General features: G+C 42.4%; 1 pseudogene and 2 gene segments (V, D, J or C); all 3 read right to left on the bottom strand.

The window, feature by feature from the left end:
* Positions 1-425: 425 nt before the first annotated feature.
* Positions 426-931, bottom strand: LOC118239014 (annotated as a pseudogene).
* Positions 932-10,669: 9,738 nt separating this feature from the next.
* Positions 10,670-11,128, bottom strand: LOC113831630. The segment is given in 2 exon segments: positions 10,670-11,001; positions 11,083-11,128. Coding segments are annotated over 2 exon segments (378 nt in total).
* A 3,475-nt stretch (positions 11,129-14,603) lies between these two features.
* On the bottom strand, positions 14,604-15,889 carry LOC118237720. The segment is given in 3 exon segments: positions 14,604-14,692; positions 15,415-15,738; positions 15,844-15,889. Coding segments are annotated over 3 exon segments (459 nt in total).
* Positions 15,890-16,240: the final 351 nt, after the last annotated feature.

Here is a 16,240-nt window from a genome sequence, read left to right as displayed (position 1 = left end):
ACTTTTAACTTTAATAGCATCCTAACAAGCCACAATCCAAAGGAGCCTACGTTGTCACTTAATGTTTCCCATGTTTGTTTTTTAGAGACGAAGTTCAGCTTATACTTCAATCGAGAGGCAATGAGAATCATGGCTTATACTGATGCTCAAGACGGAAAAGGAGGCCAAATGATGATTGGTGAGGACAAATATTCTACTCATTATCCCCATCGCATCTATGAAAATAACGACACTGTTTTCTTATGGCCTTTACTGCCACCCGAGGATCTGTGAAAGCAGAAACACAATGGCAAGGGATAATGTCCTTTTGGACAGCGTGTGGTTGGTGGACATAACACTCCCCATCCCACAGGAAGTGGGTGGTCCTTCCTCACTGTGCTGCTTCCGGGTTGAGACTAGACTGCATGAGTTCACAGTGCCCGCTGTCACAGAGGCACTCCTGTCCCCAGCAGGAAGGCTTGTTTTTGTGCAGGCTCACACTGAAGTTCCATCACTGTGTCTCGTGCACAGTAATACACAGCTGTGTCTTCAGTGGTCACAGAGCTCAGCCTCAGGGAAAACTGATTCTTCGATGTGTCTACTGTCATGGTTATTCAGCTCTTGAGAGATGGGTTGTAGTAGGTGTTTCCATTGTTATAAATATCACCCATCCACTCCAGCCCTTTCCCTGGATGCTGACGAATCCAATGCCACCAGTAACCGCTGCTAATGGAGTAACCAGTCACAGTACAGGTGAGGGACAGTGACTGCGAGGGCTTCAGCAGACCAGGCCCTGACTCCTGCAGCTGCACCTGGGACAGGACACCTGTGAACAAAGAACAACAGTGAGTCAGGACCTCAGAACCAGCAGAACAAGGTTCTCCACTGCTTCCCCTTGGAACTCACAGCTGGGAACCATCAGCAGGACAATGAAGACCCACAAGGATTTCATGTCCATTGTGGTTAATTCAATGCCTCCCAGAAAAAATATTCTCCAGGGTGTAGGAGGCTCTGAATTTAAGCAGATGCTTGACTTCTGGTGGCATTGCTAGGAATTTGCATGTGGGATGTTCCTCTAAGTAAATGTAGGAGAGCATGCTGCATGATCACTTTCACCACATGTGTGAGAAGGCTGCAAGCTTGTCTCTCTGAGAGCCCAGCTCTCTCTCACTCAGCAACTCTCACAAGCTACTGACATGAAAGGGGGGAATTTGTACAGTGGGCTTATCTAAGGCCAGAGTTGTTATTGACACACAATAATTAGATAGATAGATAGATAGATAGATAGATAGATAGATAGATAGGTGAATGAATGAATGAATGAATGAATGAATGAATGAATGAATAAAGTATCAAATTTCACCATACAAATGAGGTTCCCCAGACTGGTCACTGAGTGACCACATTTGACTCACCAGTTGAACTATTAATATTATTGTCAATTGGGGAAATAGCAGTGACTTAAGCTCTCAGCTCTGAGTGCCCGGCCCAGGGTCACATGTTCTGCTTCTGCTCATGTCATAACCAACATAAGGCAAGTGACATCACATACCATCATCCCAGAGTCATCCCTAAATCACTCCCTGATCTGTACACAGTCCTCTCAAGTTTCATGTTCATACAAGTTCATACACTTTACAGTGCAGCCTGGCTGTAAATAGTTTGCAACGAGTGTACTGAGGGAGAGAGAGAAAGAGGGAGAGAGAGAGAGAGAGAGAGAGAGAGAACCTGAGAGTGGAGTCCTAATCAGATCAGCAGTCGTGCAGTGAAGTTGATCAGCAGTGTAGTTCAGGTAATAAAGTGCTCACATATGAAATCCACACAAAGTTAAATAAAACAAAAGGTTATGCTGTTTAAATCAGAATAAAAGGAGGAGAGAGAGTGGGGAGAGGGGAGGAGGGATGGGAGGAGGGACATGGGGAGGGGAGGGATTGTTGTGATGAAGCAGTAGGAGGAGGAGGGGGATCAGAAGATGAAGGAAGGAGGAGGAAGAGCAGAAGAGAGAGAGGAGGAGGGGGTGGAGTCATCTTCACACAACTCACTGAAGTCTTGGGGATCAATGTGAAGGAGTGTGGGAAGAGTGTGAGAGTCAGAGAAACAGGGGGATTGCTGTGAGAGGATTTTTCCTAGAAATGCCAAAAGCTACACACAGGACGTCTCTCCAGCTTAAATAGCAGCTTCCTTTAAGGCTTCATAGCCACTTTCCTGTATCTCAGAAATGATGAAGTTTGCGCCCAGGAAATTGTTTGTCCTGGACATTGTAGAGACAATCAGGAGCCACTATCCAGTAGAGGCCAACAGAAACCCAACACGATGGCAGACACTCTAAACTATTTTCATACAAGGATGAATGTCCCTAGGTGGAGAGGTGTAGACCAGCTGCAGTAAAGTGTGGCCCCCCCTTCTCACAAAATACATCTTAGAGATTCACCCCCTACCCCATCACAGTGATTACAGACAGGATAGGACGTGCTCACCAGGATGCAACCATAGTGAGACGCATCTCAAGGTGGAGGGTTGTGCAATTAATGTCAATGATTTAGTATCAATTGCTCACAGGTTTTTATGAAGGGGGTTGAGACAGGGTTTCTCTGTGGCTTTGGAGACTGTCCTGGACTTAGCTCCTATAGACCAGTCTAGTCGTGAACTCACAGAGATCTACCTGCCTCTGCCTCCAGAGTGCTGGGATTAAAGGCGTGCACCACCAAAGCCCGACAAGTGTTCACAGTTTTAACAACCTTGGTTTGGCTATATTGCATATTTGTACTTTTAAATTGGCCTTAAAGTCAAGGACAGTTAAATAAGAGCTATTTTAAATGATATTTTTATTCCAAACATAATATTCCTTACATCTATATGAGGTTATAGCATAACCAAATACCTTCATTATACTCCTGTACATTTATTAGTGAAACTGCAAATCCTTCCCTGCTCTCTGTCTCCCTGAGTCTATCAGTCTGTCTGTCTATGTTTTATCCATCTATTTTTCTATCTATCTATCTATCTATCTATCTATCTATCTATCTATCTATCTATCTCTTAAGCACTCTCTCTCTGTCTTTCTCTCTCACTTTCTCTGTCTCTCCTTGTCTCTGTCTTTGTCTTTGTCTGTCTCTCTGTCTCTCTGTTATATATTTCCATATTGACACATTGGTTTCAAGCCTCCACATCGGTCAAGAGAAAGTCTCATCCCCAGTTCAGTGGAATTGTCTTCATGCTTCCTGAGACAGCTTCTTTCCATTTAAATCAAGGCTGTTGGCCTAAAGAGAGCAGACAGAGGAGAAATATCTGAGACCTATTTGGGTGTTTAGGTTACAGTGTGTTTCTGTGCTGACCTCCCTAATCCCAAACTCTGTCCTAATGACAATAACTTCAGTTTTGTCCTGAAACTCAATGAGAGTGCAGCCTCACAAACACCTCTGACCTTCTGAGCATTTGACCACTGTGACATCTGCAGAGTCATTTCTGCAATCAGGGGTCTGCAGGGTCATTTTGGATATCAGCTCTGATTTTGGCATTTAGTGTCTTTAGACAGCATGGTATAAGTTAGGTTTTTTTTTTTAAGTTAAGGGAAAAAAAAAACAGAAATCCGTTTCAACGGATATTACAGACATCTGTAAAACACAAGTGCAGAAAACATCTGTGACACCATCAGATGAAGTTGAGACCCCAGAACCCGGACTCAACTCTGTCTGCACCTGGTTCCTGCACTGTCCATGTTAACCATGTGCTGTCGTCGCCCCCTGCTGGTTCTGAGCTCTCCTGCAGGGAGGGAGGTTTTTGTCAGGGTTCACACTGAAGTCTTCTCACCGTGTCTGCAGAACAGAAATAAATGGCGGTGTCTTCTGCTCTTAAGCTGTTCATTTGCAGGGAGACGCTGCTTTGGGAATCTTCTCTTGAGATGGTGAATCTGCCTCTCACAGACTCCCTGTAGCTTGTTGCATAATTATTACTTTTGTCTCTAATTTCTGCAACCCACTCCAGCCCCTTCCCTGGAGCCTGGAGGACCCAGTTCATCCAGGCATTAGAGAAAGTGAATCCAGAGGCTGCACAGGAGAGTTTCAGGGACTTTCCAGGCTGCACCAAGCCTCCCCCCGACTTCACCAGCTTCACTTCACACTGGACACCTGCAAACACAGAGACTCCTGTCAATAAACTGTCACAAATGTCCACTATCCTTTCACTCGTGTCCACTCACACACTCAGTAACTCCCCTTATGTATGAATTACCTTTTAAAAGAGCAACAAGGAAAACCCAGCAAAGTATCAAATCCATGCTGAGTGTTGAGTGTTCAGTGATGACTACAGAACAGGAGGACTTGTGAGTCCAGAGCTGGGCGTCTCTGTCAGAGCTGTAGGGTCAGGGCTGGTTTTTATGGCCAGAGGGGGCATAATTTGCATGTCTTCCTGCTCTATCATGAGCTGAGGGATGTGAGTGCTGGGACACAGAATTAATGTTGCAGACACCTGAGATAAAATGAGGTGGCTTTTACAGCATCAACTATGACTTACTTTCTGGGAGCCTTAGCTCAGTTTGTAGAAACATTATTCAAGGCTAAAGCCCTGTTTTCACCTCCAGCCTTGCATGGATAAATAATATTTGCTTAGTAGGAGAATCACATTTTGATTCATGCTTCTTCAAAAAAGGAAAGGAAAGGAAAAAGAAGGTGAAAGGAAATGTTACAGAGTGTGAAGTTTAGTTGTAAATTGCAACCTTTACTGTGGTTGTTCCATGTAAACTCCACTGTTCTCTTAACAGAAATCATCTCATACTATCATAGGAAATAAAGACATGAAATCACTTAATTATGCCACTTTTAGAAAACAGTCAATCATGAATGAATACAATAAACTAAAGTAAAAATTATAGCAGAGGCCACAGCTCAGTGGTATAGTGCAGCACACAAAAGGCTTAAATATCAATTCATAAAAATAAGGAATGCCATTGCATAAATATGAATACTTTCTAGATTATTCTTTGATCAATAATAAAAGCAGATCAAAGACCTGAGTTACCTCTGACCTCCACAAGGGCTGACCTCCTCTCCACAACACAGGCCACCTCCTCTCCAACCCAATTTCACTCCTAGAACTTCTGGGACTTCCACCAGGCACCATTAAGCTCTATTTCTTTCCATTGCCTATCCTTATGTGCCACAGTTCCTCAGGGACTCGCCTTTCTCTCCCCACAAGTGAGGTCTGCTCTTTGTCACAGAGAATATCCAAATGATCTTTCAGAGACATCCCTTCCCTGCACCACCAGGTAGTCCAGGTCCTTACTCTCCCACAGCTTACTCTCTTCTTGTGACCTCCAACCCATTTCCATCACGATTGCTTTGCCTGTTCCCAGGTATCAAAAGAACAGTCTTTTCCGGCTTGTGCACAATGGTCACTCAGACTTTTCATAATATGGGGCAACAAGAAACACCTTCAAAGGGATCATAACATGGGACATTGGGTTGAAAAGTAATCTTTACAAGGATGCAAATTTCCACGTTAAATTGTGTGCAAATGTGAATTGTCTGTGTGTTAGTAGAGCATTAACACATTGGTAGCTGGGGACAGTAGATGGCTTGTTTCTCCCTCTAGGTGAGATAATAACATTTATTCATGGAAGATCTATTTTCTACTCCCCATGATGGGGAATAAATAGGAAGGTATCCAGATTATTTAAATCCTCTGTGATTTCTATCTGGACCTATCATCACCACCTCTGAAAATTACAGACATTTGTCAAAAAACATGGACAGTTTTATTTTCTGTTTATTTGATCTAATAGCAAGAAGCAAATGGATGCCTTTGATGCTCCATGGTGTCATAATGATCCGCTTATTAGAAAATAAGCAAATAGTAATTGTCATAGAATAAGATGTACCAAAGATCCATAGGATATTTTTTGAGCAGCAAGATAAACCACATATCCTGAAATGTAGTTGACATATGCTTGTTTGTGAGGACACTCACGGGGACATTCATACGACATGAGGGCATCCAGTTGTTCTGAGTAGACTCAGAGCTTCTTATGTGCTATGCTTAACTCAAACTCCTGTGCATGGAGGGTTTACGTCTGAGTCCACACTGAAGTCTCCTCCTATGTCTCTGGCACAGTTAGGCATGCCACATGGTTCAGACACAAGAGAACTTGGTTATTGGAAGCATTGTTCCTGACACTGATGCTGGAGTTGAAGTCCTAATTACAACCTGTGTCTCCAGTGGGCCATATCTGGTCCCAGAGTCTTCCATGATACACTTATAAAATGTTAATTATCAGTGTGAACACGGGAGAATTTGCTAAATTGATGTTTTAATAAAAATGAAAAATTTGCATTTTGCATGAAATATGACAAAATGCTTGGGCGTAACAACCATGACACCACTCTTTGTACCTCACCCATGAAGTCTTGATCTAAGGAAATCCCTGGCCCTCCTTGTAGGGTGGATAATACAGCTACTTTCTGTCAATGCTCTAGGAAGTGCTATGACAGGAAGATGTATCTGAGGATGACGGGAATGGAGAATCGAGGGAAGAATTATTTTTTAATGGATCAACTACTGCAATGCCAAGGCCAACTGACTTTTATAAAGAAACTCTAGAGAGAATCAGTGAGAAGCAAACAAATATGACTTTACAAAAACACAGATTTCAGATTCAGAGAGAGAAGAGACCTCCTGTCATCTCTGTGCTTAGGGAGTGTGAAACAAAGGCTGAAGAAACCAGGTGTTTTTCTTTCCAGCTCTAAAGACTTAGAGATCCTGGGCTTGGTTAGGGCTGAGCACCCCCTGCTGGCCCAGAGCTCCTCTGCAGGGAGGTTTTTGTCTGGGCTCATGCTGAAGTCCCCTCACTGTGACTCTTGCACAGTAATATGTGGCTGTGTCCTCAGTGGTCACAGAGTTCGGCTGCAGGAAGAACTGGTTCTTGGCTGTGTCTCTGGTGATGGAGATGCGGCTCTTGAGGGATGGGTTGTAGTTGGTGCCACCATTATCTATGTACCCCATCCACTCCAGCTTCTTCCCTGGGAACTGCCTGATCCAGCTCCAGTAATAAACACTGGTGATGGAGAAACCAGTGACAGAGCAAGTGAGGGACAGCGACTGTGAGGGCTTCACCAGGCCAGGTCCTGACTCCTGAAGCTGGATCTGGGACAGGACACCTGCAGACAGGAAGAGTCAATTCTGTCAATCACATGTTGTCACATCCCCTCATGGACACATGTATGAAATGGTCACACTCACCAGGAAGGGCTGTCACCAGGTACACAAGACCCAACATTGTCATCTTCTAGGCTACACCCCCTTTTCTCAGAGGTCAGCCTCCTGTGAGAGAGATGTGAGCTCCCACAGCTCAGGAGGGGATTTAACTTAGAGCTAGAAGATGCATTTGCATGTGGGGAGTCAGCCTTGTCTTTATAAATGAGAAGGGTTCATACCACTCCATTTTGTTATTACAACATGGCCATTATTTTCCCTGACTTACTACACTGTGATTCTGGAAGGAGAGAGCTTTGGCACTCAAGGATCACAGGAAACACATCCTGACATGACGTCCACTTCCTATCCCAATGTCCCCACCAAATTCTTCTCTCCTATATTTTTAAGTATCAGGTCAGTGATAACCTTGTTTTTTTTTACACTCTTGGTTTCCTGAGTTCCTTGTTTGTGATTAGGAAACCCACACGGCTCAAGTTTTTCTTCCCTTCTCCACATATATGATGGGTTTCCATCTTTCTTATGAATTTTGCTTGCTGTCATCTTGTTGTAGCACAGGGTCCACACATACTTCTCGCTCCCTCCAGACTGTGGAATGTAGAGGAAACACCTGCTGATAGAGTCAGCTGCATCCCATAATTCCTCCTCCCTCATCAACTCCCAAGTCCTCCCTATCATTGTACACAACCTTGCTATCTTTTGAAAACAGACATCTATCTAGTGAATAATATCAAATAAATTAAAATGATATAAAATTAATATGTTAGTACAGGACTAAACAAAATAAAAACTGAAGGGAAAGAGCCCAAGAAATGGCACAAGAAAGAGTTATGGTTGCAGAGACCTCCTGATTTACATACTTAGCAATCCCATAAAAACACAAACTTAGAAGCTATACTATATAGTCAAAAGAACTGTAGGACAAAATAAGAGACAAATAAATAAATGTATAAAATGTCAATAAAGCCAGGTGGTATCTTGAGACAGGGAACCTCCTCAATGCATTTGATTGGATTCCTGATGACATCAGCTAATGGACCTCAGCCTATGTTTAGGAGAGTTTGATTTCCTCGGTTAGACTCCTTTAGAGAAATCTCATTTTTCATGTGAAGAATGTTATAAATGGAAATAGCTTCTGGTTACATGTGCACTTCTGTGCACTCTAGAACCCAAACTGCTATCAAACCTTGTAGAGCCTACTTTTTCATTACAGAAATTGATCCCACTGTGAGATACATTGTCTTCATGGTGGTTGAGAGAGCCTTTGAACTGGGTCATTTCTGTTATTGTAGCATCCCGAGGAGAGTGACGTAGATTCCACGAACTAACTGACCTTGTATCCTTCTAGGGGAGGTTTCTAACTGCCATAGGAGATTGTCACTTGGGGCTTGTACGTGGTTAACTGAGAAAAATAAACTCTTGAGTAGAGTCAGGAAACACCTTTGCTGGACTCTCTTCACCGGTTCCTCAGACTCTGCATAAATCATTTATTTAGGTTTTCCTTTTGACTGTCTCAAGAAACAATATTTAACAAAGTTTTTGATCACACAAATTTAATGTCATTTGAAAATCATAATACTAAATATCAGACTGTGTCACACTGTGTTTACTTTGACAGCACATGGCCTCCAGTTGATTAAACTCATTCCCATAGATGGATTGCTATGAAATGATTGTTGGCAGATTTGTAATGTCTCCACTCATGCACAGCTCAGGAAGGATGTCCTAGGAATCTTGTGTTACTAGGCATCAGGGCAGCTGTAAGAAGGAGTTCTGTGGAGACTGGAAGCTTTACCTCTCCTGAGAAATCCAGTGTGTCCCCAGAAATGTCAGTCCTATTAAACTTGTATGAGTCCAGCAAGTTCAATTCTAACAACAACCCATTATTCATATCACTGTTAATCTTTCTGTTGAAGTATCCCTGAAATTCACAGATATGGGGTCTTTCTTTCCTTTTTATCCTGACAGAAAGATTTCTATTTGAGCCAGAGAGTTCATGATGTCATAAACACTTTACCTTCCAAAGACTTGAGGGTACTATGCCTTTGAGGACAAAGGAATTTTGTTCATCCTTACTTGTTGCAGGAAACAATCCTAAGTATCATGTTATCTGCTAGAAATGGCCCAGAGGTTAAGGAGGGATACCAAGGAACTTTGAGAAAAAAATTTCAGAAGGAAATTAAATACACTGGCAAGAAAAAGACAAATGAATCAGCTCTCAACCTGAGGATGCTCATGTATGTGAGAGGAGACAGGTCACATGGGAAGGAAATTGGATTTGCTAGCAACAAGTTTGGTTTAGGCAGCTTGTTGACTTTATATGAGTAAAGATGTTTAAGTCAGAGAATCCACTTTGGTGATTGTTCTTATTATTGTTCTCTTAACATAAATTGTCAGATTTTTTGCCATGATATCAAGTCAGAATTATTTCTGTTTTAGATATTCTCTGTTTGTACAGTCAAGTTGTATGCACATTCTCCTAAGTAAAAAAGAATACAAAACCCAAATCAGCATTCATAGACAGAAATAATCAGGTTCAGATATGTCAAAGTTATAATAAAGCACTGAATCAACAGAAGTCATAATTGGCCATTTCTGCCTCTTAGAAGAGAAATATTGTGTATGTGGGAGGTGTATTGTGCACCATACACCAATGTCCAGTAAATGTCAATCAATATCAATCTAGAACCTGCATCAAGAGATTCCAATTTCAGGGAACAAGGGAATGATTACCTAGGGCTCCTAATGGCATGAACTCTTCTCTTACACTACCAGCTTGGAAACACATGGTTCTGGCCCCAATGTTATCTGAGCAAGAGCACAAAGTAACAAATCCCACACCCTGAGGACTCCATAGCATGGCATTCAGCACCATCTCTAACATGAAAACAATAAGAAACTTAACTACAACTTACAAAAACAATTCAATTAGAATTACTTATAAACAAATGTCTAAAATTAGATTCATGAGGAAAGGTAAACTGACTCCCCACAACTCTATGGGAACAACTTGAAACTAAGTATTTGGTGTAATAGCAGGTATAGCAACCTGAATTTTGAAAAGTGTTTTTCTTTGCCCTGATATAGTTGAATTGTATTTTACTGTTTAAAATCATATAAGAGTATATTCACAGCTACACCAGCAAAAGGTCCAGTCTCTTGGCTTTGAAGGATGTTTGTATCCTAATGTACTGACACAGTGAGTCTTTGTTTTGGTTTCATTACAGAAGCATGTCAATGGAGGTAGTCACTGATAGAGATGTGGTCAAGCCTGGTGCATTGTAGGGCTCATCTAGAATCAGCATCACATAATTCTCAGACATCCTTTGCTTTGGAAAAGTTGACAAAGGCACTATTGTATTATGAGCAGGAGACAGTCAAAGGGACATTCAGATTGAATATTTCTGAGTAAGTCCCTAGGCTGATCATCTCTATCATCTTAGTCCCAAGGCAGCTTCCTGCTCCTCCAGGGTTTCTGATACTCTCAGGATGTGGTTGCAACACTGTGTCGTCTGGCACAGTAATAAACTGCAGAGTCCTCAGATGTCAGGCCCCTGAGCTCCATGTAGGCTGTGCTGGAGGATGTGTCTACCGTCAATGTGGCCTTGTGTTGGAAATTCTGATTGTAGCCAGTACCACTATTTCCAGGGTCAATCCATCCAATCCACTCCAGACCCTGTCTAGGCTTCAGTTTCACCCAGCTCATATAGTGGCTGGTGAAGGTGTAGCCTGAAGCCTTGCAGGACAGCTTCACTGAGGCTCCAGGCTTCACCAGCTCAGCAGAGGACTGATGAAGGAGGATTTGGCAGTGGATACCTGTGGAGAGAAAGGCAGAGTGGATGTCACTGTCACCTGAGAACATGGCCCCTCCTCAAGCCTGGAACTTGGAACCCTTACCTGTAGCTGCTGTCACCAGGAAGAGGATGATCCAGCTCCATCCCATGGTGAGGACCTGTGTGCTCAGTGACTGTGGAGAGGACACTGATCAAATGTTGTTGGTGGTGTGGACATCCCTGTATTTACAACCATAGACTCACATGATTTGCATATTCATGAGCAGGATAGTTCTTAGATAAAGACCTAGTCCAGCTGGAGAATGAGGAGGTAGAGGACACCTGGGTCAGGCAGCAGGATGCTGGGGTCCAAATCCTCATCCTGTCTGAGGAAGCAGTCATTCCTGAGACCTGTGCAGACCCTGTGGATATAACATCAAGGCCTAATCCCTCAATTTACAAATAGAATCCCAAACTGAAAAATTATTTCAATTCCCTGACAAATTCACAGGTTTTGGTAGTGATGAGGAAAATTGTTAATGGAAATTACAAAACCTCCTAAACTGGAAGAAATTTCACTCTTTCATCTGTAAGATATTAATGTTTTATTTTTCAGCATGTTGCAGGTGTGTGTTACTGGTGATTTTTTTCATTATCTTTTTTACCTTTATTTTGTATATTCTTTTGCTTTCAATAGAAAAAGGCTTTAGAGTTCTGGTAGGAATATGGAAAATATCTGAGAGGATTAAAATATCAGAATATTTTTCATGAAAAAAGTTATACAAAACTCCAAAATGAATAAATATTTTTATAAGCAGAGAAAATACAAATCTATGCAATATTTAACAATGAATTTTTACTTTGTTTGAAAATTCTTGACTTCACATACCAACTGTATCAGGTGTGGTTCAGCTGAAAGTCTTTAAGAAGGGAGTCCACAGGGGCTCTGGAGTCCCTCCAATCATCATCTGATTTCCATCCTAGTGATTGATGTCTCCATTGTGACCCCTGCTGTCCTTACAATTTTTATACTCTCATCATTCTGAGTTTAAAAATAATAAACTTGTCACAGTCTCAGTCATGTTGTGGCCTCTCCATCCTTTCCTGTTTAAAACTCTGTTCTCACTGACCATAATCAGTGGACCCTGGCTGGTGCTATTAAGGTTTATATCAACTGGGCTCATAGAGTTGTTGAATTATTTGCCCAAATAAAAGCAGAAATAGGTCATCTCACATTCATTAGATATTGCTCAATAATTTGTGTGTTTTATGTAGTACATCTAGGAGATACTGAGTAACTAATCTGCACACTCCCCGTGTAAACAATCTGCTCAGTCTCCAGGTTCACTATGGTCACCATATATCACTGGCTGCTATGTGGCCTGACCTCTCCCTGGTGTCAGGGAACTAAGAGTGGATATCTTGGTTTTCACCTTCACACTGTACTGTTCAATGAGTTGTGATTATCTGGATCTCAGTAATCCCACATTCTATAGTCTGTTTCTTCACCTAAACTTCTTAGCACATGGCTGAGGTCACTATCATAGTATCCAGAGAAGGCTAAGGCCTGGAAAAGTAGACTTTCTTTTCATTTTCCAGATTCTTCAAAACAGTAATCCTTAACCCTGAACCAACACCAACGATCACGTCTCCCATTGATCTCCTCTAACTCACAGGTAAACACTCCAACTCTCCTACCTTCAGCTGAGTTAGAGATCACAGCAGTGAGCATGCTGGCAATGTGAACAAGAAAACACTAGAAGAAAACTGTGATGAGGACCTCTGTGGCCAATGGAAGGGAGTTAGAGAGAGACTGTAGGTGACACCACCTGACATGAGCCCAACAATTAATGCAGATCGCTATGGACTCAGAACTAGTGGGAAAAACAGGCTGCTTATTAGGAAGTACTCAGACTACAGAGCCAGTCCTTTACCACAAGGCAGGAGAGGGAACAGAGAGCAGCATGCATGTGACCCTCATATTTAAAGCCTTGCTACATCACTCTGACCACGCACAAGTGTGCGTGGTCAGCGTCAGCTGTGCCAGTCTTCAAGCGGGTGTGCCAGCATTTCCCCTATACCCAGTGGTCACTCAGACATTTCCACAAGCTGAATGTACACAACACACCTTCAAAGGCATCACTACATGGGACACTGAGTCAGAAAATAATCTTTACAAGGATACAATCTCAAACAATAATTGTGTGAAAATAATAACCATGTGTGCCCTATTACAGACACATGTTGGAAGCCTGAAACATAGACCACTTCTTGTTCCACCAATTGTGTAAAATAACATTAATCATGGAAGCTCTGGCTACTCCTCAACCTGTGATAAAATAAAGAGAATAGGCCAGGTGTTGGTGGTGCATGCCTTTAATATCAGCACCCGGGCGGCAGAGGCAGAGGCAGGCTGATCTCCGTGAGTTTGAGGCCAGCCTGGTCTCCAGAGCCAGTGCCAGGATAGGCTCCAAAGCTAGACAGAGAAACCCTGTCTCAAAAAACCAAAAATATAAATAAATAAATTAAGAGAGTGTTTTTTCAGATGATTTAGTATTCCCTTAGATTTCCAATTGAGCTAATAACCATCACCAACTATTAGAATGACAGATTCATTGAAAGATATGGAAAGGTTTATTCTTATGTTTATTTCATCATATATAATGTGCAAAATGGATGCTTTAGATTCCCCATGGGTAAAAACTGATACACTTATTAGAAACCAAACAAATAATAGTTATAGAATGTGACATTGCAGGTGGCCTCTAAAGTATTGTTAGCGCAGGAAGGGGAAGCCACTTACTCCAACATCTAAACAGCTGTAAGCCTGTTTGTGAGAAACCACATGGGACAGTCCCCAACCTCCTATACTCCAAGGGATGTCTGCTAGTTCCCAGCAGCCTCAGTAGTACGTCATTGTCTCTACTGGTCTTGAGCACAAGGAGGATTGTGTCTGTGTTTACACTGAAGGTTCCTTCCTATGTCCTTGCAAAGTAAGACATGGCAGGAGGTTAAGATTTTAATTATTGGCTCTTGGAGATATCCCTTTTAATATTTGTTTCAATGAGAAGCTGTGTCTTGAAAAATCCATACAATAATACCTATAGATATTTACTTGGCTGATTGGATGTGTATCCATTTCTTAATTCCTACAAATCTCATATTTGTTTCTTGTTTATTTATTCCTGATCCTTGGGCTGTGAGTATTTGAGATACAGTTTTTTCATAGCAATGGAGACGCAGCTGTCAACTGTAGGCCACAAGGGCTCCCAAGAAATACATTCAGTGCTTCCTTGTCTGTGATTCTATGAGAACTTCAGGGATATTGCCCAGATATGCCTCCTCTTACTTGGTGAAAGTGAGTCAATGGAGGAAGGCTTAAATGTTCTTCACGTTCATGGCATTGTCAGTCTGCCTCTCTGCTGCCTGCTTGTGGATCAAAACTTGAGCCATCAATGTCTGCTTCAGCCACTCAGCCTTTAGTTTGTGAACCATGGACTAGATTATTGGAAACCATAATCCCAACTAAGTTCTTTCTTTCTTTACATGTTTCCTTCATCACAGTTGGTCTTGCTGTTTTATCTCAGCTACAGAAAAGTTACTAAGACAAACTTTCTCAGTTTTTTGCACAGTGAGAGGAACTTCTCAGAGGACACAGCTGGAATTTCTGTGGCTCTTAGAGAAATGATCTGGCTCTGTCACTGCTAATGTGACAACCCCAGACCCAAAGTGATCTCTGTTAGATTTTCATAAAATGCCCAATTGTGTGTGAGAGATTTTCTAGGTGAGTAGATCTCACTTTTCATGAACATTATCATGTGATCAGATGCAGATGTTCAATGCCTTCCTGGTGGTGTGATCCCATATTCAGGTCAATTAGAAGACAATAAACCATCCTTGAAATGCCATCTCCACACAGACACTGAACTAACTTTCCTGAAGGACAAGTTTATAAAAATCTCATGATGAGCAGAGATGAAATTCATGGAGAAATAAACTGAATTAGCTAAAAGCACAGCTGGATCAAGTCTGAACCTGATGTGCACCATTGTCAGGAGGAGGGGAGGGGAGGGGAGGTTTGAGCCTTGGGAGCATTTGTGCACCTGTAATGGGCCCCTTCTTACCCTAGTTTTCCCCTTAAATATAAATGCTACTCTAATAAAGAAATCTGACTGAGGATCTGCTTGAATCTGAGGGAAAAAAAGACACAGGAGCATCCATGTTTCTTATATAACAGCAGAAACAGAGGAGATGTATTGAGGACAACAGTTACCCACAGCACAAATATTTAGAGAGACTTTCTTGGGAACTAGAAGATGGAAGGAGCCTAAGCTGCTGAGAAGATTGCTCAGTTATGCCTTTATAGTCTGTGGGATGAACCTATATTCTGTGTGTGCTGTGTGCCCCCTGGTGGCCGTGAGCGGCCTCACAGTGAGGTTTTTGTCAGGGTTCACACTGAGATGACTCACTGTGTCTGTAGCACAGTAATAAGTGGCGGTGTCCTCAGACTTCACACTGTTCATTTGCAGGTACAGAGTGTTCTTGGCATTGTCTCTGGAGATGGTGAACCGGCCCTTCACGGATGATGCATAGTTTGTGGTACTGCTATCTTTATTAATTTCTCCAACCCACTCCAGCCCCTTGCCGGGAGCCTGGCGAAACCAGGTCATCCAGTAGTCACTGAAGGTGAATCCAGAGGCTGCACAGGAGAGTTTCAGGGACCCTCCAGGCTTTACCAGGCCACCCCCAGACTCCATAAGCTGCACCTCACACTGGACACCTGAAAACACAGAAAATCCTGGTCAAGAAATCATCACACATGTCCATTGTCCCTCAGATTAATGTCCACTCACACAGTCAGCATCTACTGCTCTCCATAAATTACCTGTTAAAAGAGCAACAAGGAAAATGCAGCTCAGCCCCAACTCCATGCTGATCCCTGAGTGAAGTCTTGGGATCCACAGCTGAGCTCCTCTGCCTGAGCTGTAAAGTCAGGGCTGGGCTGCTTTTCATGAGCAGAGACAGGTCTCATTTGCATGTCTTCCTGCTTTATAGCAAGCTCTGTCGTGGAGCCTGTATTTGTCAGGTCCTGGGTTCTTTGTTAATTTTCTGGAGGAATCAGATCATAATGTTAATGTTGGGGAATTGAATAATGAAGTTAATTTTGGGGAAATGTTATTAAATTATATCATTTTCAAATCATCTCTTATTATCCCTTATTCTATAAAGACTCATTTTCATGTTCATTTCAACTCAATTCTCCACATCTGGGATTAGGAGAG

The sequence above is a fragment of the Cricetulus griseus genome, chromosome 5 (genome assembly GCF_003668045.3).
Source record: "Cricetulus griseus strain 17A/GY chromosome 5, alternate assembly CriGri-PICRH-1.0, whole genome shotgun sequence".
Lineage (NCBI taxonomy): Eukaryota > Metazoa > Chordata > Mammalia > Rodentia > Cricetidae > Cricetulus > Cricetulus griseus.
The sequence above is the reverse complement of the archived record's forward strand: the minus strand, read 5'-3'. Positions and strand labels throughout refer to the sequence as shown.